This window comes from Triticum urartu, chromosome 2A (assembly GCF_056163025.1).
Source record: "Triticum urartu cultivar PI428250 chromosome 2A, HENAU_Tu73, whole genome shotgun sequence".
Classification (NCBI taxonomy): Eukaryota; Viridiplantae; Streptophyta; class Magnoliopsida; order Poales; family Poaceae; genus Triticum; species Triticum urartu.
In genome coordinates this window covers 652,876,121-652,899,268 of record NC_141874.1, presented here as the reverse complement: position 1 = coordinate 652,899,268, position 23,148 = coordinate 652,876,121, and the positions used below count along the sequence as shown (strand labels likewise).

The 23,148-nt window shown below is 52.8% G+C and overlaps 2 protein-coding genes across 3 annotated transcripts; one reads left to right on the top strand and one right to left on the bottom strand.

Annotated features, from left to right (window-relative positions):
• Window positions 1–350: 350 nt before the first annotated feature.
• LOC147986432 (uncharacterized) lies at window positions 351–12,339 on the bottom strand. The gene is made up of 12 exons (XM_087542005.1): window positions 12,202–12,339; window positions 10,631–10,665; window positions 10,184–10,498; window positions 8,002–8,154; window positions 7,831–7,917; window positions 7,667–7,713; window positions 7,477–7,518; window positions 7,291–7,351; window positions 3,890–3,972; window positions 3,622–3,661; window positions 2,089–2,138; window positions 351–502 (listed from the first exon to the last, which is right to left on the bottom strand). Exons 1-12 carry the CDS (start codon window positions 12,337–12,339, stop codon window positions 351–353), a joined length of 1,203 nt encoding a protein of 400 aa, XP_087398131.1.
• Window positions 12,340–16,384: 4,045 nt separating this feature from the next.
• LOC125539459 (protein argonaute 2) lies at window positions 16,385–23,115 on the top strand. 2 transcript variants are annotated; one of them, XM_048702914.2, is made up of 3 exons: window positions 16,385–17,577; window positions 19,911–21,003; window positions 21,418–23,115. In XM_048702914.2, the coding sequence occupies exons 1-3, from the start codon at window positions 16,662–16,664 to the stop codon at window positions 22,829–22,831; spliced, it is 3,423 nt and encodes a 1,140-aa protein (XP_048558871.2). In that variant the 5' UTR covers window positions 16,385–16,661; the 3' UTR covers window positions 22,832–23,115. The 2 variants fall into 2 exon arrangements, with proteins under 2 accessions (XP_048558871.2, XP_087400878.1); XM_087544752.1 differs by having other exon boundaries at window positions 17,320–17,509.
• The last annotated feature ends 33 nt before the right edge of the window (window positions 23,116–23,148 follow it).

Genomic DNA, 23,148 nt, shown 5'->3' with positions numbered 1-23,148 from the left:
TCCGGTCAAACATGTGCAAACTGCTTCATATAGTCTGAACTTTGAACTTGAAGTGTTTTGCTGGTTGTGTCATCATGCGCGTGCTTTTGTGGGATCAATCGCCTCAAATGAAGCTTGCCCTGATCCGAGGAGCATATATACACTCCGGTGTCAGGCTCCATCACTGGCTCAAAAGATCACCGATACCTGCACAGGAAAGCCCCTGGTTACTATCACTCCTTCACAGTACCAGGGCATAGCTCCATTGACTCAAAATTCCAAGGAAAGCCAAAGCAGGATGGTGTTGCATGCATTTTATTTGCATGTCCGCACTTTTTTTTTCTGAACTTAACAACAGCCTGCACTTAAATTCATGGCACACAACAGCCTGCACTTAAATTCATGGCACGAGTTCCACTTCCAACTAGTGTACCTGCTTCCGAGTCTGATGAGATCGAAGAACTTTCAGCAGGCCTTGTGAAGGCATCAGGCATAGTCTGTGAGAGTCGAGCAGCAAAAACACCTGCGACGACGAGTTGGTCGATCAGAAAAAGACAGCAGATAACCTCTTGCTGATTTTATTTTTTTAAGAAAAGGAGGATGACCCCTGGCCTATGCATCTGGGCGATGCATACGGCCACTTTATTAATTATTCTCACAAGACCTTACAAAGTTATACAACAGTAAGACTAAAGCCGTCGTCTAAGCAACAAACTGTCGCTACACCTATCCAGTTGATGAAGGGGCGCAGATAGCCTGGGCCTAATACCAAACAGACATCGCAGCCAAGCCTAACATCTAAGACCTGAGACGCCAACCTAGCCACTTGCCGGGTCCGGGGCACACACTAGTCCGGCGTGCTCTTAGAGGCCGCCGCCGCCAACTGCCACCGCTCCATCTTCAGAACTGCACTGATGCATCAATCTTGCGCGGTCTAGCTATCGTCGACGCCACCACGGCGCCCAACGACACCTCCTCCCAGCACGCAAACATCAACGGCACCTCCTCCCTGCGCGCAAACATCTGAGCACGTCGCGGTCACCACTGATACACCTCAGCACCATGCTGCCAAGTACCACCAGCCGACACAGCTTGAAGTCCTTGGGATCTGTCGTGCGTAGCACCTGCCGACCAGGCATGACAAAGCGTAGCACCTGTCGGTCAGGCATGACTTGACATCTCCACCAAAGCTCCGTGCAAGACAAAGCCGCTCCACCTCCTGCCTCTGACTTCCAGCGCTGCTCCACAAACGATGCTCCCAAGAGAGAAACGACACCGCAGTGCCGCCATCGTCCAATCTGGAACACCAGATCCTAGGGTTTCCCCCGGAGCAGCACGAGTGGATCGATAGTAGTTACACGACGATGCCTCCATCAAGGTAACGGCGAGAACGCCGCCATCGCCTGCCGTCGGCTCGGTTTGCACCGGCAACCATGTCTCCCCTACTCACAGCCGGGACTAGATGATGGATCTCGAGATCCGATCACCAAGCCTCTGGCCGGCCATCTCTGGAAGAAGATGACCACCACGTCCACCAGTGTCACCACGCCGGGCACGCGTCGCCGCCGGCACCCCCATGGTGCCTAGAGGCCGACAAGCCCCGACGAACACCACGCCTCGCCAGCCGCCATGGCCTAGGCCCAAGCACCACCAGATCCAGATCGGATCGGGGTCAAGGGCCCCAAGCCGCAGCCGCCGCGAAGGTAGCACCACTGGACGGTGCCCTGCCCTTCGCCCCGCCGTAGGACCGAGTCATCGCCGGAGCTCCGCCGCGCCACGCCGCCAAGCCGCCGTCGGAAGAACTCGCGCCGCCGCCAGGGGAGAGAGAGAGAGAGAGAGAGACGCGCCAGGGAGAGGCCCCGCCGCCGCCGGCACTACCTGGGCTTTGCCCGGCTGTGTCCCTCGGCGGCGGCAAGGGGGGAGAAAGGGTGGAGGAGGGCCAGCGGCGGAAGGAGCTAGGGTTCCACCGAGTCGCCTCAGAGAGGGACGCGGGGGACGGGAGTCCTCCAACCTCTCGCTGATAAAGTGGAAAGAACAATGCACACACAAAAAAAACAATCTAGATGAATGGTTGACAGCCGGTGGATGAAAGATAGAGTGTGAAGCTACCTGGTTCACTGAAATATGGCATCTCCGGCCAGGCTTCCAGACGCTCGTCTGTAGTTCAAATAAGCTCATCAGTTGACAGTGTCATGCACTAGAACTAAACGCATGTAGGGCAGTCTAGCTTACCAGTAAGATAAAGTATTCATTTTTCTTTAGAAAAGGAGGATGACCCCCGGCCTCTATATCTGGGCGATGCATACGGCCACTTTATTAATTATTCTCATAAGACCTTACAAAGTAATACAACAGCAAGACTAAAGCCACCGTCTAAGCAACAACTGTCGCTACACCTATCCAAATGATGAAGGGGCGCTGATAGCCTGGGCCTAATACCAAACAGACATCGCAGCCAAACCTAAACATCTAAGACCTGAGGTCCCAACCAGGACGCCTGCCTGGTATGGGGCACCTACCAGTCCGGCGCACTTCTCAACCAGGACGCCTGCCGGGTATGAGGCCGCCGCAGCCACCTGCCACGAGTCCATCTTTAGAGCTGTACTGTTGCATCTACCATGCCAGATCTCTCTGCCATCGACGTCACCACGACGCCAGACAGCGTCGTCCTCCTGCGCGAGTCCATCCTCCCACATCGAACTCCGAATCTGCACTGCGCCACGCCGTCAAGATCCGTCGCCATCAATGTATGGATGAAGCACCGCTCCACCAAAGAAACCGTCCGCTGGTCCCGCGAAGCAAGGCGCGGCATCAAGTAGAAGGCCGAAGCGCACCGCCACCACGCCACCAGCAGCCCCGCCACCAAGAGCTGTTCCCAGCCGCCGCCTTCAAGAAGGAACACGACACCAGGGTGCCGTCGACGCCCAGACCAGGGGAACAAAAGCTTTCGCCATAGCTCGAGGAGGAGGCGGAAGGGAGAGGATCCACCCCAAAGCCTTCAGGAAGGGGATCGGCGCCAAAGGCGTCGACTTTGGGGAGGCTGCCGCACCAGCCAGGGGTTTCCCCCGGAACCTCACCCGCACGCCAGATCCGCCAGGCCGGCCATAGGGGATGCCGAAAGCCGCCGCCAAGGACCGGCGCCAGCACAGATCGGGACAGATCGAAGCAGGGGCGGATCTTCTACATGGAGCCATGACGGATTGCGAGGAGCCGCCACTGCGCCAGCGTCCGCAGCCCCCACGCCGCCCGCGCGGCCGTGGGAGGCTGCCCACCAGAGCCCGCCGGCACAGCCCGCCGGCTGCACCGCGCCCATCGCCGGGGCCGCCACCCCGGGGAGCCAAGGCCCTCCAACAGAGGAGGCGCCAGATCGCCACCACCTACAACCCCCCGCCGAGACCCGCCACCACGCCGCCGGATGGGCCGTGCACGCCCGGGCCACCGCCGGTTCCCGCCGAGATCCGCCGCCCCAGTCCCAACGGGAGCCGCAAGGAGTCGCCCCGCCGCCGCCGTCAGCCGCACGAGCTTCGCCCGGCGGCTTCCTCCGGCGGCGGCGCGGGGCTAGGGGGCGATTGGCCGGCGGCGCGCTAGGGTTAGGGAGGCGCCCCCGAGTCGCCCTAGGCGAGAGCGACCAATTGCAATTATGGAAGATAGAGTATCCATTCCTTTGCCTCTTTTAATAAAGCTGCCAATTGCAATTATGGAAGATTATTTTGTTTCAAAAAATAAGATTATTGATGAGGATATATGCAAACACTACAGGGCACAAAGAGTGAATATCAATGAAGACATAACCCTTTGACCCTTTCATTGGTACATTTGATGTTTCTAAGAAAAAAACAATTACAGGATTAATTGTCTCGATAAAGGTTTTATCATTTTATAAACGACTGCGGGTATTGAACTGATTTACCAAGATTAGTCACTAGTCTGAAGCCAGAATTGCCAGCCGGCCTGGGAAGGGTAACCAAACTAGTCTGCTGGCCAGGGGCACCCGCAACGAGTTCAACAGTGAGAAACGGTGGCAAGTAGGCAGCAAAGTGCGATGAACAACAATCAAACGCGATGAGGCTCATTGTGCACACCAAATATGTGCGTAAACCGTGAAGTAACCCACAAAAGCATGGTTATGGAGAACTTACGGGACAAAAATGTTTCAGATGTAGATAAGACAAGAGTAAAATGCATCATTGGTTATTGTACTTGTATCGAAAGTTCAGTTTGATCATCGTACTTAAGAATACGATCACTAAATACGACATAAGATAATTATACAGTCATTGGCTCACCATATAGGTTCGTATTTTGCATACTTTGACAGGTGAAACTGCCTATGAGGCAAATAAACAGCCTAGTCAGCCAGCGTTCTTGTACCTTTATGCGGGTCCCACCTATTAGTGAGTTGAGAAAATATAAAAAATAGAGTGCAACGGTGTGGGTCGAACTTTTTAGATCTCCGAGAGGCAACCGGCGCGCACAAGTCATCTCAAACAAAACATTTCAGTATCAATGTGCGTAGCGACATTCTTTTATACTCCTGCATAAGCGTGCAGCACGCACTACCCATACTCACAATACGCGCTAGCATGGGTGCACGCAGCACGCACCTGTTTCGTCTGCCGTCCCTGATGTTAGAGCCCTCGCGCCATGTCATACATTAGACGTCGTCACCACGACCATGCATCTTTCGACCTTGAGTGAAGTCTATTTTAAACCTTGAAGTTGTATGTGTGGTTGAATTTAAACCTCAAACTCTAAATCCCTAAAATCGGTACCCTGTATTTACTGATCCTAGTCAATTTCAACTCTAGCTCTGTTTGCCGCACCTGGAAAGAAAAGATCCCGACCGGGATCACTCACTTCTCGCATTTCCTTCTTTTATGAAACAAGAAGAAATTCCAAATCAGATAAAACTTAACTAGCACTACGAACGGATACTACTAGAACACATCGGCATGGATCTAGGGAACGCAACGAACCGACTAACACGAGCTTCATGCTTAGTATCCATACTCGATGAATACTGGAAGGCACCGAGCTTGCTTTGCACCCCATGAGGCTGTCTCGTCCTCTGCCATCTCCCGCCTCCCCATGCTCGCCGCCGCCACGTCCGCGAGACCGCTGAGCGCCGGCTCCTTCGTCTATGTCCTCTTCAGGGAGAGCGCCAGGAGCATGCACATGGCGCTGCTGGTGGCCACGCCCTGGACGTGCTTGAGCTCCCAGGGGCCGGCGCTAATGACGGGTATGATGGCCCCGGACGTTTTTGAGCTCCCGGCAGCCGGACATGCTAGACGTCTTGCCCGCGTTGTTAGGAACTGTAGTGAGCTGCCCGGACCGAAGAACGAGACCCTGACACCACACGGCTACCGAGACCTCCGCAACATGCTGGACACGGTGACCAACTTGTCCAATGAGGAGCCGGCGTCGACGCGGCCGTCAGGAGCGCGAGATCGAGACCGCGAAAACCACTGTCGTCTCCGACGTACAGCTGCACTTCTGCACAAGGACCTCCCGTACCCACCACCATTCTGTCAAACAAGTGGTGTGCATGCACTCCCCTGCAGCTCACGTAGCCTCTAAGCTCGCTTCTACCGCGCTGACCAAGAATTCGTGTTCGACTCCGGCCAAAACCCCTAGCCGCGTGCCAACTGCCTCCATCTGGGGTACGCTTGGTGCCAGGTACTGGACATGACGCGGCGGGTTGTGGTCGCTCCACGGGGCTTGTATACCAGTGGCCGGTGATGCTAGACAGAAGGGCGCGGCGAGGGGCACGCCCGTGTACGCTAGCTGGTTGGGCTTAGCACGGCGTATGCCAACCATCGAGCTTTTGCCAAAAGGGCCGCCGCTGTACTTGGGAGAGGGAAAGATCAGCGTGGGAGAGGATGAATATGACATGTGGACCCACATAGTTAGTGACAGCAGAGTGTGATCCCGCCCTGGATGTATGGATTTTAGGGACTGAGAGTTCAGAGTTCAATTGAGACAACCTCTATGAACTCAAGGTTTAAAATAAACTTTACTCTCCGGCCTTCAGCGTCAGCTGGTTCGCATGCAGCTTGTCGCCGCTCGGTGCGATCGTGCAACTTCTCGCCATATTCTCACCATTCACAACATGCACGTACACACACAAGCATAAGCACAAACACAGCTAGGTACGTACGCGCAGCAAGCAGCTGCCGCCTAGCATGGCTAGCATGAGTGGACGGTGCCGAGGTGTACGTCTTGTTGCCGGCCATCCGAGTGAGCGCTCGCCGCGTAGCAATACTGATCGATGCCAGACTTGCCAGTGGATGCACATGAGCTGCAGGAGTAGCTGGTGCAACGAATACCAACTGTCTGTCTATGTGAGATGGCTACACGGACGACAGCGGCGAGACCCACATCAGTCGCTCTCCTCGTCGTGTGCACGCACCATGGTGGTGGCGCGGCTGCCGGAGCAAGACCCGGCGGCCTCCGATATGTCATGCGTGCATGCTGTGTGCTAGGCTGCTAGCGAGTGTGCGCATGCGTATTGTGTGCGAGTGTGTGCATGCGTGGTGCGTGTTGTAATAATAACGTCGCGCTCTAGTTATTCAGCAGTAACATTCAGCTGGTTCAGTTGGCTAGCTCGCTTGGGCGCTAGCGACGAGTTACCTATTCAGTTCTTCCTTCAACTCTCTAACAGGTGGGACCTGCATAAAGGTACAGAGAAGACTAGACTGCTTATTTGCCACATAGGTAGTTTGACCGGTCAAAGTATGCAAAATACGAACTTATACGGTTAGTCAGTGACCGTATAATCACCTTATGTCGTATTTAGTGACCATACTGACTGTATTCCTAAGTACAGGGATTAAAGTGAACTTTCGACACAAGTACAATGACCAATGATGCATTTCACTCATAAGACAACTTCTGTAAAAAAGGGAGGGGGGAGGGACACAAAAAAAACAGTGGCTTGAGAGCACTTCGGTCTACGGTGAATGACCAAGAGATTTCAAAGTTCAGGAAAATATTCTAGATCTTTTGGAACAATTTTCATCAGATGTTGATCTTGAATTTTTGTTTGAATCGAGTCCAAGCCTTTGAGATAAAAGTATTTTTGTACCAACCATAATTACTGAAATAGTATTGTCAAAATTTTAAACACTATAGCCCACAAAGATTCAACAAATGTTGATTGTCAATATGGTTACCATTGACTTAGAAATAGCTTGCGAAATAGCAAAACTGTAACTATTTCTAAGTCAACGGTAAAAACATTTTATCTAATCATTAAGACCGTGCAATGTCGAGTAAAAGCTTTCGTAGATGAGAAGAGAGTGGAAGTTACCTCTGCTACATGTCGATTGAATTGAATCCCCTTGACGCGGCTTACCAGCTTCCACACTTCTACCTGAAGATCAGATAAGTTTATCAGTTGCTATTGTTCAAATCCTAACCATCAAGAATTTGAGCACAAATTTAATTGCTGACATATAATAAAAGAAAATAGAGCTAGGGCATAGAGCAGCGCTTTACCAACAAGGTCCACCAACCATTCCTTAGCCTTAACGAAGGCTTCTGGCATTGAGAGACAGAGGAGAAAAAAACATGTTATTAGTTATTAATAAGCAGAGCACACACACAATAGTTAGGACTTAGGAGGCAACCACAAGATGCCGGTGACAATAAGTATAATACCCCTTATTTCAAAAAAAAAGTATAATACCCCTAGTTAACCCCGGAGAGTGATCACTTGAGGTCGAAGAGGGCAGCCTGCACAAAGCACGGAACATGTCTATCTATAATTAGTCAGAGTACTACCAAGAGTTGGAAAAGAAAAACAGAAGTGTACCACAAAGATCTTTTTTTTTGCGGGGGTGTACCACATACATCTTCTTCTTCTGAAGATAAAGCCTGGCAACCACAGACGCCGGGACCTGGCCGCCCTGTTTCTTCAGGTGTCGCCTCGGACGTAAACTAGCAAGCAGATGCGCAATCAAACTGACGGTCACTGGCTAGTAAGGAATCGAGCCAAGAAACTGAGAGGGGTCAGTAGCGTACCTAGCGTGGCCGAATCCGAGGGGAAGTACGTTCTGGGGATCCATTGACCCGCCGCAGGAGCGCATATAGTCTTTCAACTCTGAAGTCTGAGTAACCAAGTCATGCATGATCGATGAAGCCTCGCACCTCAGCCGCATCAAGTCCACGGAATCCCTGCATTTCCAAACACGAAACATCTATATTCATATCGGCTCCAAAGTCCATAACTGAAGGGATTTTCGTTGTTTTCCCAAACACATTAAGTGATCTGTCGCCCCCCGCGCGCGCGACCGAGGGCCCCTAGCCCCAGCCGCCGACCCCCCCCCCCCCCCCCCCCGCCACCACTGGTCGGCGTCGGGCAAAGCCCGTGCGTCCGACGGTGAAGGTACTGCTTCCCATAGTAGCCGGAAACGGGGAACGGTAGGCCGTCCCTCGATCCCGATTCATCGACGCGGAATTGGATTCGGGAACGAGGTCGGATTCAGTACGATTCGATGAAGATTCGGCGTCCCCGCAGCCTGCTCCTCGATTCAGGTTCGAGGATCCAACAGCCAAAACGCGAGGCATAATTTACTCAGGCCGTCGTTTCTTTTCTCAAGAACTACTCGTTCTTCCTCCAGTCCATAATTGCAAGGGATCCATTAACAGCAAGGAATGTTGACCGTCAGGGAGTCGTCGTTCTTCAGGAACGGCGTTCCTCGACCCATGGTACCGTACCGGGTTCATCGTACCCAAACGGATTGGATCGCGTCCCCGCTATAAAAAAATCGTTCGAGAGATGTATACCCTCGTTGTACCCTATTTTTTTCAGCCACCGACTCTCGTCCCTCGTTCCCGTTCCTCGTTCCCACAGTACCAGAAACATGGCAACTATGTTGCTTCCCCTCTCGAGTCTATAGGGTGGCGCGGGACGCCTCATCTCGAGGATGTGATCCTGGATCGTGGTGGTGCCGATCTAGACCATGGCGCCCTGATGGACAACGATGGCATGGCGGCCGGCCGGCGTCCCAGCAGTGGCCTTTGCAGCAGGGATGGCCTCCCTGCCCGGTGGCGCGGCGGGGCCGGAGGGCTACCGATGATCAGACCGGATGACCATAGATTCACTGGCAGGTTGGTGCCCCGGCTTGTTGCCCCGGCGGCCAACGACGCCGAGCTGCTTCTTCCTCGAACCCATGTTGCGTGCACTCCGTCTTACCGGACATGGCCGTGCTGCTAGCCGGTTACTAGGTTGGGACGGAGCGGGAGGTGGGGATCCAGATCGGGATAATTCCCAGGTCGGCTCATGTCGGCCGCGACGACGACACCCGATGCCATTTTTCTTCTTGGAGACGTCGTTCGGATCCGCCCTACCTTTTCCCACCTCACGGTCTCTCGGGTAAAAACCCTAAGGCGGCGACGATGCTCTTGGCGCCGTGTCCTTCTTGAAGGCGGCGTCATGAGAGCTATGTGGCGGTGGGCGCCGCTTGGGTGCGTCGGCATTTGCAGATGGCGTGCCCCTCTTTCTCCAAGTGGTAGCTCTTACGGTGGAAACCCTAGATCTGGGTCTCTCAGATCGGATGATGACGGAGACTTTGGTGTCGTTCTCCCTCCTGGGGGCATCATCTTGGAGCAGTGATTCGTTGGAGAGGCCAATGGGTGGAGTGGTGTTACATCGACCGCATTGAAGACGGTGGGTCTCGGCGGCGTGCAGCAGCGAAGTCTCAGAGTTGGACGCGGTTTTATCAACGCGCGCAGGCTGGTGACGCTGTGTGGTGTCGTGGTGACGTTGACGGCAGATGGGACTGGCAAGATCTATGTAGTGATTCCTCTTGTAGAAGACGGGATGACAGAAGATGATGGCGGCGGATCCTTCAGCATGCGCAGGCGGTGCATGTTTTAGGACGCCTAGACCAGATGGTATTAAGGCATCTGAATTAGATTGTATTTGTTATGCAGACAAGAGACATCCGTATTTGTGTAGATGTAGCGACTTTGTTCACCTATAAAAGGGCTTCGGCTTGATCCTTGTATTAATTTTATCACACTCTAATGAATAACTAATAAAGATGGTTGTGCATATCATGGTGATGCAGAGGCCAAGGGTAATCTTCCTCTAAAAAATAAATCTATATTCATATGTGAGGCTCAAGGACAAAACAGTTCATATAGGCAGACATATATCTGAGGCTCGATGAACTGATTGGGTCACTGGGATGAATGATACCTTAGTGTCTTGGACTCGATGAGGGACAAGAAGATGATGCGGAGCTTCGTGAGGGCAGGGCTGCGAGTGGGGAAGCGGTCCAAGCACAGACTGACGGCCGCGGTCACGGGGAGGGCCTCCTTTGCCCCGGCGACGATGTCATCGATGGCCTTGTGCAGGCGGAGGAAGTGGCAGAGGGCGCGGCCGTGGACGCCCAGCGGACGGTCGGACGGCAGGTAGCGGGAGAGGTACTTGATGGCCTCGCTCCACTGGCCGTGGAGCGTCAGCTTGTGCAGATGCATCACGTCCATGAACGCGTCCGTCTCACCGGTGAACCTGCACGCATGCGCGTACGAATTATCAGGCAAGTCGTAGACAAATCCACTGCTTGCAGTTGCAGGCGTTAGATATCAAAATCAAATCAATCGAACAATTAAGTGGGGATTTTCACTTTCAGGGGGTACGTACGCTCGAAGGGTTTGCGAGAATTTGTGGCTCAGGAGCTAGAGATCTGAAGGGAGCCACCCCCCTCCCCTCGCGTCACCCCTCTCGGGCGGCTCGGGGGTTCAAACCCTAGCCCCGCCGTCGGCCCCTCCTCCCTCTCTCCCTCCCCTCGCCGCCGCCCGAAGCGGCCGCCGGCCAAGCCCGGGGCGCTGCTGATGAAGGTGGCGGCGGGGCCTCTCACTCCTCTCGCTGCTGCCCTGTGCTGCTCGCGGGGGACTCGGGATCTGGGGCGGCGGCCCCGGCTGGTTGGGCGCCACCGGACCTCGGCGCAAGGTGGCGCGGGCGCGGGCCGCAGATCTCGGCCGTGCGGGCGGCGAGCTCTGTGGTGGATGCGAGCCAGGGCGCGGCGGCGGTCTCTGCTCCGACGCCGCCAGATCTGGCCGCCTTCTCCCTTCCGCTGCTGATTCGGCGGATCCTCACCCCCCAGCTCTGGTTTGCCTCATCGCAGACGCCATTCCTCCGCTGGGTGGGTGCCGGTGACGGGTACATTCGACCGGGAGAAATCCCAAGCCAGCTCTGCCGGCTTCGACGGCGGTGACGCCCGCGGGCGCCACTCACCTTCCTGGAGGCGCCGTCAGGTATATTGCCCCCATCCCCTTCCCCTTGGCTTCCCGGGTGAAAACCCCAACTTTGTTGGGCGGTGGCGACGCCATTGGCGCCGTATCCTTCCTGAAGGCGCCGCTTAGGGAACAAGGATGGTTGTTGGACTTCGCTGAGATGTGTGTGGTGGGTGTCAGCGATGACAGTGTTTCTCCAGTGGTGGCGATGCCCTCCCTGGTGAGGGACCATGATGATTGGGTGCTCTCCATGCTCCTGTAGTGCCCCTGTCCGGTGCCCATGGTTCCTGGACAGGAGGGGAGAGGGATCCCTTCCGTTGGTGTCACTCCAGCGAGTCGTAGAGCCAAAGCTTATATTTTTTATCTTGGTCCTGGCTGTTGCTCTTTCGTTCATCCTGGCGGCTTGTCTTTTGTGTGCTCGGGTCTCTGGATTTCGGTGATGTTCTGCTCCAGGTGAGAAGTTGGCGACAAGACGGGACTGCCTGGTTCCGCTCCTGTGGTTTCCATCGATGCCGACCATCCAGGTTCTAGGGAGAACATGTCCATCTGTCGACGGTGCGGCGCCTTCTGAGCCAGGCGAGGAGGCAGGGGCCTTCTTCGAAGATGGATCTGGATGGTAGTGTCTTTTCGCTGGTGCCCTGGTGTTTTGGCGACGGCTGGTCTGCTCGGCGGCGTCTGTTCTTCCTCTTCTGCACCGGCATTCTCCTACCCCTAGACTTCGCGTGTGCAAGAGGGCCTTGTCATCCCAAGCTAGGTGCTCATTGTCGATCTTCTTTAGCTTGTTGTATGCTAGGTCTGTGAGCTGCTCCCTGGCGTCGTTGTATCTTGCCGCCTTTTTTGCTTTCTTTTTTCTTTTCTTGTTGAGTTGTGTGTTTGGTTTGTCGAGATGTAATCCTGGCCGGTTGATGGCTTTGTTAATTCAAAGCCGGGCTCTGCGCGAGCCTTCTTTCTAAAAAAAAAGAATTTGTGGCTCCAGAGGAACACGAGGAGTCGCCGCTGCCGGAGGCGCGACATGCAGGGGTACTCCGCCAAACGCTTGCGCTTGTGGCCGGAGATGGAGAATACGAACCCACCGGCCGGCTTCCCCGTGCCGCGACTTTGCCTTTGAGATGTCATGGCTGTGGGAGGACAGGAGGGAGCCAGGGAGGGAGGGAGGGAGCAGAAAACCGGGAAACATGGGAGGAGTATATGTATACGCTGGGCCCCATGCCTTTTCGTCAATAGAAAACCCTTGACTTTAAGTCGAATACTAAAATTTTCTTTCCACATTTTTGTGGTGCTAAACTTTACATGGGGCGAGTTTTACTTATTTATTTAGATAGTTTAGATTGCTTACCACATGTGTCGCAACTTCAGTTTTAAATATAAATGCATACATTTTTGTAATAAACTTTGCAAGTAATAAATAACAACCCCAAACACCGATGAGTTGCCATTGACAAGAGTAATCCACAACAATCGAGAAGAACATCGCTACGCCGATGAATTGCAAAGTTGCTTGGGACATCGTCTGTCGGCCGACAAAGGTGAGTCAACTAGGCATCCATAATCTTGGCTTGCTCAATGAAGCGTTGAGGGTGGGCTACTATTAGCTTTCGAGGACTGATCAAAGCATCCTTGGCAGGGCTAGCTGGTGCATGTTCTGTCTGACTCGGTTGCCTTGTCCTATGCCTCGAATATCTGCACTCTCTGCAATGGACGTGCCATGATTTTTTTGATTAACTGAAGGATTAAGCATGGGCGTGCCATGATTTTTTTGATTAACTGATGGATTAAGCGTACAGTGGCCGTTGTGAATGCTCCAGATATTGTGCATGCGGTGTCTTTGGTTGTTCGCTCTATGTGCTCCATGCATAAAGGACTCCCCCTCGGCAAATGGATTAGGCATTTCAAAGGGCCCTTCTCTCTCGTCATGACTGGGCAGATATGCGGTTGTGGTCTCGGATCCAGTGGCAAGCTAACTTGATGTCTGTCGGGCTGACTCTTTTTGCTGTATGTGGAAAGTACTCAGCGAAAATTGCCCATCGTGTGTCCTTGTTTACCTTGACTAGCATACATGGGGTGGAGAAGGTGTGGGGTTCTTGTGCCATGTTGCAACTAAAATTATTTGCTTGGTTGTGCTCAAGATTCGTTGCTGGACCTCTAAGCGACTGCTCAAGAGGAGTATGCCTCACCTGCCATGCTGCCCACTTTGCCTTCAAAAGCTAAAGACCATCTACCACCTCCTTATCTAGTGCTCCTATGCCCGGTCTTTTTCAATGTGCTGCAAGTTTTTTTTTTCGAAACAGAGGCAAAAGCTTTGCCTCATCGATTAATTAAGAAGAAGAAAATTACCCAGTTAATTCACGGGAAACCGGGCGAAAACCAATACAAACGGACCACAGACGAACAACCCACCAACGCTATCACCACACAGAGTGATCCCCAACACAAGACATCAGGTACCCCCAAGCCACAACGACAGCCCAATCCAAGAGGGTGGGCCAAGAGACCGGAGATCAAGTAGCCACATACGTCTTCTCTACGGCGCCACTCTTCTTGCCTTTGCCCACCTTCACGCATTTGCTCCTTATTGTCGTCCCCGTCAAGAGGCAAGCAATCGACCTGCCCAAACCAGGTGTAGCAACCTCCACACTGGCAAGTAAGTCACAAAGCTTCTTCGCGAAGGAAACCTCTGGAACACCGATGAGTTAGAGGATGAGAAACCCACACCTTCCCACGACGATTTAGCGGAATTGTGGATGGAGGCTAGCCGTGTTGCCTCTCCAACTCACACGAAGGTTTTGAACTCCCTCTTCTTTTTGACCATGCACTCTCTCTGGAAGGAAAGAAATTGGCGAGTCTTCGACAACATCTTAGTGCCCGCAAGGGCGATTACGACAAACATTGACTGCGAATGGATCGTGTAATTTGTATTACTCACACCAAATGTACTCATAATTGTGCTGGTGATGCAATGTCATCGTATGGTAGGAGTGAGCCCATAACTACAGTATGGTTAGGCTCAGGTCCAAATTTCTTGTTAGAACGTTGTAACAGAGACCGAGATGGTCTGGTTTGAGTAATACATATTATTCTCCCGCAAAAAAAAGGGAGCATGGTGTCTTAAACAATGTGAGTGTATAGATGTGGATGTTCACGAGTAATCCACCCATCTTTTTGTTCTTTTTTTTGTTCTGTTATGTAACCTTATGTACTTGTTCTCTTTTTTTTCTTAATGAAGCGAGGCACAATTCTGTTACTCGTTACCCCAAGAAAACAGGGTATTCTGAAGACCAATCATCATAGGATCATTTTTTTTTTTGCGAGATCATAGGACCATATGACCTGACGCAAGCCGAGTGACCTACTATGTATTTTACTTTGGTAAGATCCAAACCCAATTCTAGAAAAAAAACTATAAATGTCGATTAGCAAATACGTATATAGCAGTGACATGATAACATAAAGCAGCGACACTTAGGAGTGAAAGAAGTCCATCGATGATGATCTTTTTTTTTTGAGAAAAAAAAGAAACTAGTAGCGTGGTAGTTCGCGGTGGATCTCGGCAAGGGCTGGCGGGAGGGCTTCGTTTTTAGTCGTTTCTTTCAGTTTTGCTAGGGTTTGTATCCTACTCAGGAAGACGAGACGGCGGCGGCTCCCTGAAGATGGAATAAAGGTCTCCCCGCCTAGTCCCCGTTCCGGCGGCGCGTCTAGCACCGTTGGTGGGCGTGTGGAGGTGTGTCTCCGGCGGATCTATCTTTGGTGGATTTGCTCGGATCTCGTCGTTGTTCGTCTACATTCGCGTGTCTTCGGATTGGATCTTTCTGATCTACGTTATTCTTCATCTGCGGCGGTTGCTGTTCTGGTGCGCTGGTCCTACGGGGCCTTAGCACGACGACTTCCCGACTGTCTACTACAACAAGTTGTGCCCGACTCCGGCGATGGAGGGGCGATGACGGCGGCGCGCCTTCGGCTCGCTTCAGTGCTGGTAGTCGTCGCTAGGTGGTCTATGAATCTGGATGTAATTTTTATTATTTCTTGTATTCGTTGTACTGTCATGATTGAAGATGAATAGATCGAAAATTTTCTCGCAAAAAAAACCAGGGGGGTAAGGGCATCTCCACTAGGCCCCCCAACAGCCCCCCCAGGAGGCCTTTTTCATCGCCGGCGCGTATTTTTTCTCCCAGTCATGCCCCCGGAAGCTCAAAAAGCGTCGGATTTCGTCAAAGTTACGGCTGGCAGTCCCGACCCAAACCCACAAAGCTGGGGCGCAGCTGAGAGTGCCAGCGCTCTATTTCGCATGCATCGGCCCACTTGCCAGCCCCTCTCTCTCTTCTCTCCTCTCCTTTCTTTCTTTTTTTCTCCTCTCTCCTTGTATGCATCGCCCCACCACCTACCACACACAGCCGGATCGGGGAAGGGCTCACGCGGCCGTGGCGGAGCACGGCCGGGGCGGAGCATGGCCGGAGGAGGGGGAGCGGGACGACGGCTTCCTGAAGGTGCTGCGGGCGCTGCGCGACGCCGCGCGAACTGTCGAGGCCGGGCACTCCTCGCGCTCGAGGCCGCCGCGGGCGCTCCTCGCGGCCTGGCACTCCTCGCGCTCGAGGCCGGCGCGCTCCTCGCGCTCGAGGCCGCCGCGCTCCTCGCGCTCGAGGCCGCCGCCCACGACCTGCTTGCTGGCTACCCCGAGCTGCACCCGCTCTGCCGTCTGCTCGCCACGAGCAGCGCGTCGCCGGCGCGTGCATGCGCAGCAGCAGCCACGGCTCGGCCCCGCCCCGCTCCTAGCAGCGTCGCAGGAGAGCACGTAGCGGGAGTGGTCGGCGTGGTGCGCCTCGAAATCGAAGCGGCCGCGGGGCACGCAGGGAGCAAAGCCGTGGTCGGAGCTGGCGAGGCAGGGCCGTGGCCGGAGCAGGCAAGGCCGGGACGGGCGAGGCCGAAGCAGGCAAGGCCGGGACGGCCACGGGCGCGCGCGGCCACGGGAGTTCCTGCCCCCGTCCAAGAAGCACCCGCCGACGAGGAAGAGCCGGATGAGGAGGAGGGTGGCGTCGACGTCTTCGTGCCCCCGACGGCCATGGCGGAGGAGGAAGGACGGGGCGGGCGACGGAGCTCGCGAGGAGGACGCCGCATCTCCGCTCGTCCAAGACCTCGCGGGACACCGTGGTGCGCGCGCTGGCGCCGTACCTCACCATTGCCCTGTCCGGCTCCAGCAGCGGCGCCGGGTCCGGCCCCGTCCGCTCGCCACCTCGCCCGGCCGGCCTCCCGCACGCCGGCTGGTCGGCTCGCGCCGGCTCCGCCTCCCGCGGCTTACTCCGCGCCGGCCTTGCTCCCTGCCTGCTCGCTCCGTCCGGCTTCGCTAGCCACCGCTGTTCGCGTGGTGGTTGGGGGGCGCAACGAGTGGATAGCTTTCCACTCCCAGGCTATATTTTTCGCCGATAGCCTCCCAGAAGGCGAAAAAAATGCCTCTTGGGGGCTCAACGGCTGGAGATGGCCTAAAGACGACATTTCGCCTCAAAAACCGTCTCGCGTTGGCTCGCGCCGCTATATGTAGCGGGTCCCACTCGCAACGGCCGAGCCGTTCCATCCCCGCCTCCCCCCCTTCCACAAGTTCGGGAAATCCCCCCAAAACCCAACCCAATTCCACCAATCGGTCGCTGCTTCGGCCGCCCCACCTCGGCGTGGAGATGGCTAACCGACGCGGCGGCGGAGGCCGCGACGGAGGGAGAGATTCCGGTGACAAGAGGGGCGGCGGAGGCGGCAGGAACCGGGGCCGCGGCGGCGGCCGAGCGGCTCCCCCCGCCGGCGGGAGAGGCCCCCGCGATGAGGTTGACGAGACCCGCGGAGGCGGCTCGGCTCCCGTCGGAGACCAGAACCGCGGAGGAGGCGCCTCTCGCGGCTTAGGCCAGTACCGCGGCGGAGGCGGCGCGGACCGCGACCGAGGTGCCAGCTCTTACGCGCGAGGCGGGGACCGCGGCGCGGGCGGCGAGGACTACGGCAGGGTCGACAACGCTTACGGAAGATACCAGAGCCCCCGCGGAGGCGGCGGGGATCCAAGCGGAAGCCGAGGAAGAGAAGGGCGTGGTTCGGGAAGCAATGGACCTCGGGACCCGTACCACCATGGGGGAGAGCAGGGTCGCGGCGCGGGCGGCGGAGATCACGGCGCGGGCGGCGGGCCTTACGGAGGATACCAGGGCCGCGGCGGAGGGGAGGACTACTATCCAAGCAGATGGCACGGAGGAGGGCGCGGTCCGTACGGGTACCACCCCGCGCCGCAGGAAGAGCGGCGTCGCGACAAGTACCCCCAGCAGTACGCCGCGACACCGTCGCCGAAGAAGATCCCCTCCAAGGAGGTGGCGAGCCCGTCGCGACCTGGTGGTAAGCGCCGTTCCCTGATTTACATGCGAGCCTTCTGAACTCTGGCATGATTCGGTAGTTCCCCTCTGAAATGTTCGAAACATGGGCCTGCGCTGTTTGATTTCACGCATGTGGTTGATAGGGGCGATGCGTTTCTCCAGGCGTGCTGTTTACCTTCTCAAATTACGGGCCTGTGATTGCAATTTTGGCTGGCCGCGTGCTGATTTAGAGGAGCATTTGCGTCGGTGTGATCTCAGATTGTTTCGTATTTCGTTTCTGCTCCATGATTACGCAGTATCTGAAGTTTTATACGGTTCTGTTGCAGTATTATGAACTCCAGGTTTATAGATCGAGATAATAGGATTGGCGATTATCTATCTTTTTGATAAGTTCCCTTTGCTGCATTGTCTGTATTAGAGCTGTACCTACCTCTTATTCTCTTGTATCTTGAATCCATAGGAAGCGTTTGATTCTTAGCTTGATAGGGTCATTACAATCCTGAATTGCTTGAAAAAGTAGGATGAAGATGTGGTGTTGAACTCGCCTACATGCTAACTGAACTCCTAAACGGTTGTTGGTAGCCTCTGTTCTGCAATTTTGAGATGGCAAATGATTGTTTGAGAGGATGCAGAGCATATGGGATAAGAATCCTGTCAGATTGCACTAGAGGAACCTTGGTAGTTTGGTATGTCACCTTGTAGTTTCGAACATTTAGAATATCATTTAACTACTGTATCCGAACATTTAGAATATCATTTAACGACTGTATCCTTTATCAAGAATACATGAAAGCATCAGAGTTTTCACCAGTAAAAACCTGAATCTGATTCTATTTGGGATTTTTCTATGAATTTGTTATTTCACAATTAGGCTCGCATGAATGCGTCATGCTATTGTTTGGAGTCAGCATGAAGAACTTTGGGCCTTCTGGGGGCACCATTTGTAGTACTGTATCCTGATTGTACTTGCGAGCCTCGTGAACTCTGACATGATTCGTTCGTTCCTCTGAAATGTTCGAAACATTGGCGGGGTTGATCGATCAAGTGATCAATGATTTCGTGATGTTTAGTCATTAGAGTATTGCTGTTTAATTTCACACATGTGGTTGACTGAGGCGAGTTTGTCCAGGCATCCCTGTTCTAGTAGCGTGGACTGCTATCTTGTTTGAAACTACGGGCCTGTAATTGCAATTTTTGTTGGTTGCATGCTGATATAGAGTAGCATTTGCATTGGTGTAATCTTAGATTGTTTCTTATTTTGATCATGGTCATCATAATGTGCTTTGTATCTGTATGTTTCTGTTTGTAGTATTTTGGATGCCCAAATGTGCTCCAATTTTTATGGATCTAGATATATTGGAATGAGGATTGTCTTTGTATGATAAGTTCCATGTGCTGCATGCCTGCATTGTCTCATGATTATGCGGTTTCCCAAGTTTCATACAGTTCGGTTGTAGTATTATGAATGCCTATGTGTGCTCCAAGGTTTATAGGTTGACGTGAATAGGAATGAAAGTTATCTGATTATCTCCCTGTATGATAAGTTCCCTTTGGTGCATTGTCTGTATTACAGCTGTACTTATGGCAGCTATTGATGCCTCTCATTCTCTTGTATCTTGAATCAATAGGAAGCGTTTGATTCTTAGTTTGATAGGGTCATTACAGTCCTGTTTTGCTTGAGAAAGTGGGAGGATAATGTGGTGATGAACTCAACTATGTTAACTGAACTTTTAAACTGTTTAGTAAACTCTGTTCCGTAATTTTGAGATGGCAGATGCTTGTTTGATAGGATGCACAGCACATGAGATAAATGGAAATCTTGTCAGATAGAACTAGAGGAACCTGAGTAGTTTGGTACGTCACCATGTGGTTTCATAACATTTATATCATCGGTGAACTACCGAATCCTTCATCAGAAGACAAGAAAGCCTCACGGTTTTCACTGTATCTGATTCTTTTGGGTTTTTCTTCTTAGGAATGCTTTATTTCATAAGTAGGCTTGCATGCATGCGTCAGTGGATCGGTTGCTTCATGCTATGGTTTGGAGTCAGCATGGATAAGAACTTTGGCCTTTTGGGGGTACCTTTTTGTAGTAGCAAGGGTATGAACTAAAATGAAATTGCAGTGCAGGGGACCATCTACTATCTGAAGTTGGAAACGTTGAGTGATTTCCTCTCCTTATAGCTACATTTACTTCAGCATTTTAATTTGAGAAACTGTAGTGCCCTATCCGAACTGCTAGTGAAACTGTAGTTTTTTTTATCCCACAGTCCCCCTCTTTAAAAAGCATTCTATGTTACTGCTTTCCTTGTGTAAAACTTTGCTGTTTCTAACTGTTCTTTTTCCTCCCTTCAGTCAGAAAAATTGGTCCCATTGAAGAGGTAGAAGTCAAACTTTGGGTGAACCACTTTAGCATTAAGTTTGGGGAATCAACTGTCTTTCACTACGGTGTCAAGCTCGCCCAAGTTTCTCCAGAGGCATCAGGAGGCTTGGAGCTCTCCATGGCAGATCAGAATTTTGTAAATGCTCAACTCTTGAAGATGCTTCAGAAGTCTCCACATTCATTAGTTGTTGCTTCTGATGGCAAGGGCAATCTGTACTCCTTTGCCAAACTGCCAGAAGGTTTATCCCTCCCTGTGTCAGTTCGGTCACGGGCCTACAATGCCTCAGTAGAGTTCAAGGACGAGCTGCCGTTCCGCTCTGATCAGCATGTGCCTAGGAATGTCTTGAAGGCTCTTGATGTCATTGTGCGTCAGGCCTCTAGCTATGAAAAGATTATCATTGGTCAGACATTATATTCACCACAGTGGTTAGTTCTTGAGGGCTCCAATCATGTTCATGTCCAAGCTCTAGGGGGAACGAAGCAGACCCTAAAACCCACCGAGCAAGGGCTAGTCTTATGTGTGGACTATTCAGTTATGGACTTCTGCAAACCTGAAAGCCGTGTTCTGGATCTTGTTGAGCACTTGCTGAAGCGCTTTGGCAGAAGGAACCACCTTAACCCCCGTAGTCCAGCTCTAGACAAGGAAGAGTGGGAATATTTGAAGAGTCAGCTCAGAGGCCTGTGTATTACCGTGAGTTACCAGAAGAAGTCCTCTGAAGGAAAAAGGGATGCGCCAACAGTTAGGAAGTACAAGGTTCAAGACTTGACGGCTGAAAATGCTGAACAGATAATCTTCAAGGAGTTCAAAGTAGATAAGAGTTGGGAGCTTGTTCAGTATTATCGTCAGCAGTACGGGGAGGATATTCAGTATAAGATGCTTCCATGCTTGATTTTGAGCAAGAGAGAGGACAAGCCAAACTATGTCCCGATTGAGCTTTGCAGGCTTCATAGATTTCAGAAGTATCCCAAGGATTCCAGCCAGGAACCGAGGAGGCCACCCCCATCAGATGAGCGGAAAATTATGATTGAGCGAATGGTTAATGATGGACTGGATGGGCCTTGCAGGTAACTATTTTGTGTTTGGGCGCCCTTCTACTTCTGCATACGCATGCTATCCATTCTTTCCTTTTTTCAGTCTAGAAACCTAATATATCACACAATTTACTTGCTGCTGAGAATGTAATTCCAGTGCAATATAATTTGCTAGAAGTTCGATACAATAGTTTTTTTTTCTGTGTAAACAATACCTCTACAGCAGAACATGTGTGTGAAAGAAACATGAAGTTTAACTATGGTATCAGTATATTTTTCAATTCACTGCCCACTTACGTAATTCTTACTGAAGTATTTGCTGTCATTTTCTTTCTTTGGAAGGAACTGATCTTTGCGTTTCTTCAAAAAAGGATCTGATGCTTAACGAATAATTAGTGAAAGGAACTCATTTTTATTACGGGGTACTAACGATCATTTTACTTGCAGAGGAGGAAACAGAGGCGAGCAATTCAGGATTTCATTGGATACACAGATGACAGAAGTGACCGGCAGGATCCTTCTCCCCCCAGTGCTAAAACTGGGTGACTCTAAAGAATTGAGTATTCGTCTTGCTAACCGCCAGTGGAACCTCCAGGATCACAAAATATTTGAAGGCCAGTCTCTCAAGTGCTGGGGCGTGCTCGATTTCAGTGGACAAGAGACTCGTTTCAGGGATGCCTTTATTGCAAAGATTGTCAGAAAGTGCAATAATCTCGGTATTACGATGTTCTGTGAGCCAAGCCTTGTGCACAAGTCAGCAATGTTGGTGCTATCTGATCCGGACAAACTACGTAGGGAGCTTAGCAAAGCGAAGGAGGCTGCGGAGGAGAAGGGGCAGAAGCTGCAGCTCCTCTTCTGCCCGATGTCTGAGCTGCACCCTGGGTACAAGACGCTGAAGCTGATCTGCGAGATAGAACTGGGGATGCAGACTCAGTGTCTCTTGACCCAGCTGGCGAACAAAGAAGGCAAGGGCCAGGACCAGTACTTGTCCAACCTTGCCCTCAAGATCAACAGCAAGCTCGGAGGAAGCAACATGCAGCTATCTCGCGAGCTCCCAATGGTGACTGGCACACGCTTCATGTTCATCGGCGCGGACGTGAACCACCCGCCTCCAGGAGACACGGTGAGTCTGTCGATAGCAGCTGTTGTGGCGTCCATGGATTGCCCTAGCGCCAGCCAGTACGTGCCGAGAATCCGTGCCCAGAGGCACCGCTCGGAGGAGATCGATAACCTCGGTACCATGTGTAAGGAGCTCATCCAAGTCTACATGGAAAGGAACGGCGGCTTCAAGCCAGACAAGATCATTTACTTCCGCGATGGCGTGAGCGACGAGCAGTTCAAGATGGTCCTTGACAAGGAGCTAGTGTCTATGGAGAAGGGTATCTGCGAGGACGACTACTCGCCGACGATCACAGTTGTCGTGGCCAAGAAGCGGCACAACACGCGGCTGTTCCCCAAGGACGAAAACGAGCTGCAGACAACGAATGGCAATGTGCTCCCTGGCACGGTCGTCGACACAGTCGTGGTCGACGGTTCGCACGATGACTTCTTCCTCTGCAGCCACGACGGGCTGCACGGGACGAGCCGGCCCACGCACTACTACATGCTGAAGAACGGGCACGGCTTCAAGCGCGTGGACCTGCAGAAGCTGGTGTACAGCATGTGCTTCATGTTCGCTCGCTGCACCAAGCCAGTGTCGCTGACGGCGCCCATCAAGTACGCCGACATCACGGCCTACCGCGGCAGGGACTACTACGACAGCAGGATGGATTCCCTGCAGTTCCAGGCGCAGTTCCAGGCCGTCGAGTTCCCGGAGCTGCGCGTGCACCCGGATCTCAGGGACAAGATGTTCTTCGTCTGATGCCGCCTGCTTTTTCAGGGCACCCTGGAGCACGGTGAGCACGTTCTGCTTCTTGTGTGCGCGTTCTTGCAGCGTACGGTGAAGGCCTGCTGTGTTGTGTACATGGTCGTCAAGTTGGCTCTTACGGCTTTGCTGTGTTCGTACATGCTCGCCGAATTGATTCATACAGCTTTGCTGTGTTCTGTACATGCTCGCCGAACTGGCTTGTTACAAACTCATTCTTGTACATTCTGTTACTGGAGATACTGCTGATCACTGTGAATCAACAAAGAATAGTTTCGATCTTTCTTCTTTTTTGTTTTTCACAATCCATATTC

Excerpts from the sequence above, each read along its gene's own strand:
- LOC147986432 (XM_087542005.1), bottom strand. The coding sequence starts at position 12,339 with ATGACATCTCAAAGGCAAAGTCGCGGCACGGGGAAGCCGGCCGGTGGG. Across the intron at positions 3,662-3,889 it reads CAGACTAGTGACTAATCTTG|CTTTATTAAAAGAGGCAAAG; the intron begins GTAAATCAGTTC and ends TGCAATTGGCAG. Across the intron at positions 2,139-3,621 it reads GAATGGATACTCTATCTTCC|AGACGAGCGTCTGGAAGCCT; the intron begins ATAATTGCAATT and ends TATTTGAACTAC.
- LOC125539459 (XM_048702914.2), top strand. The coding sequence starts at position 16,662 with ATGCCTCTTGGGGGCTCAACGGCTGGAGATGGCCTAAAGACGACATTT. Across the intron at positions 17,578-19,910 it reads GAGCCCGTCGCGACCTGGTG|TCAGAAAAATTGGTCCCATT; the intron begins GTAAGCGCCGTT and ends TCCTCCCTTCAG. Across the intron at positions 21,004-21,417 it reads GGACTGGATGGGCCTTGCAG|AGGAGGAAACAGAGGCGAGC; the intron begins GTAACTATTTTG and ends TTTTACTTGCAG.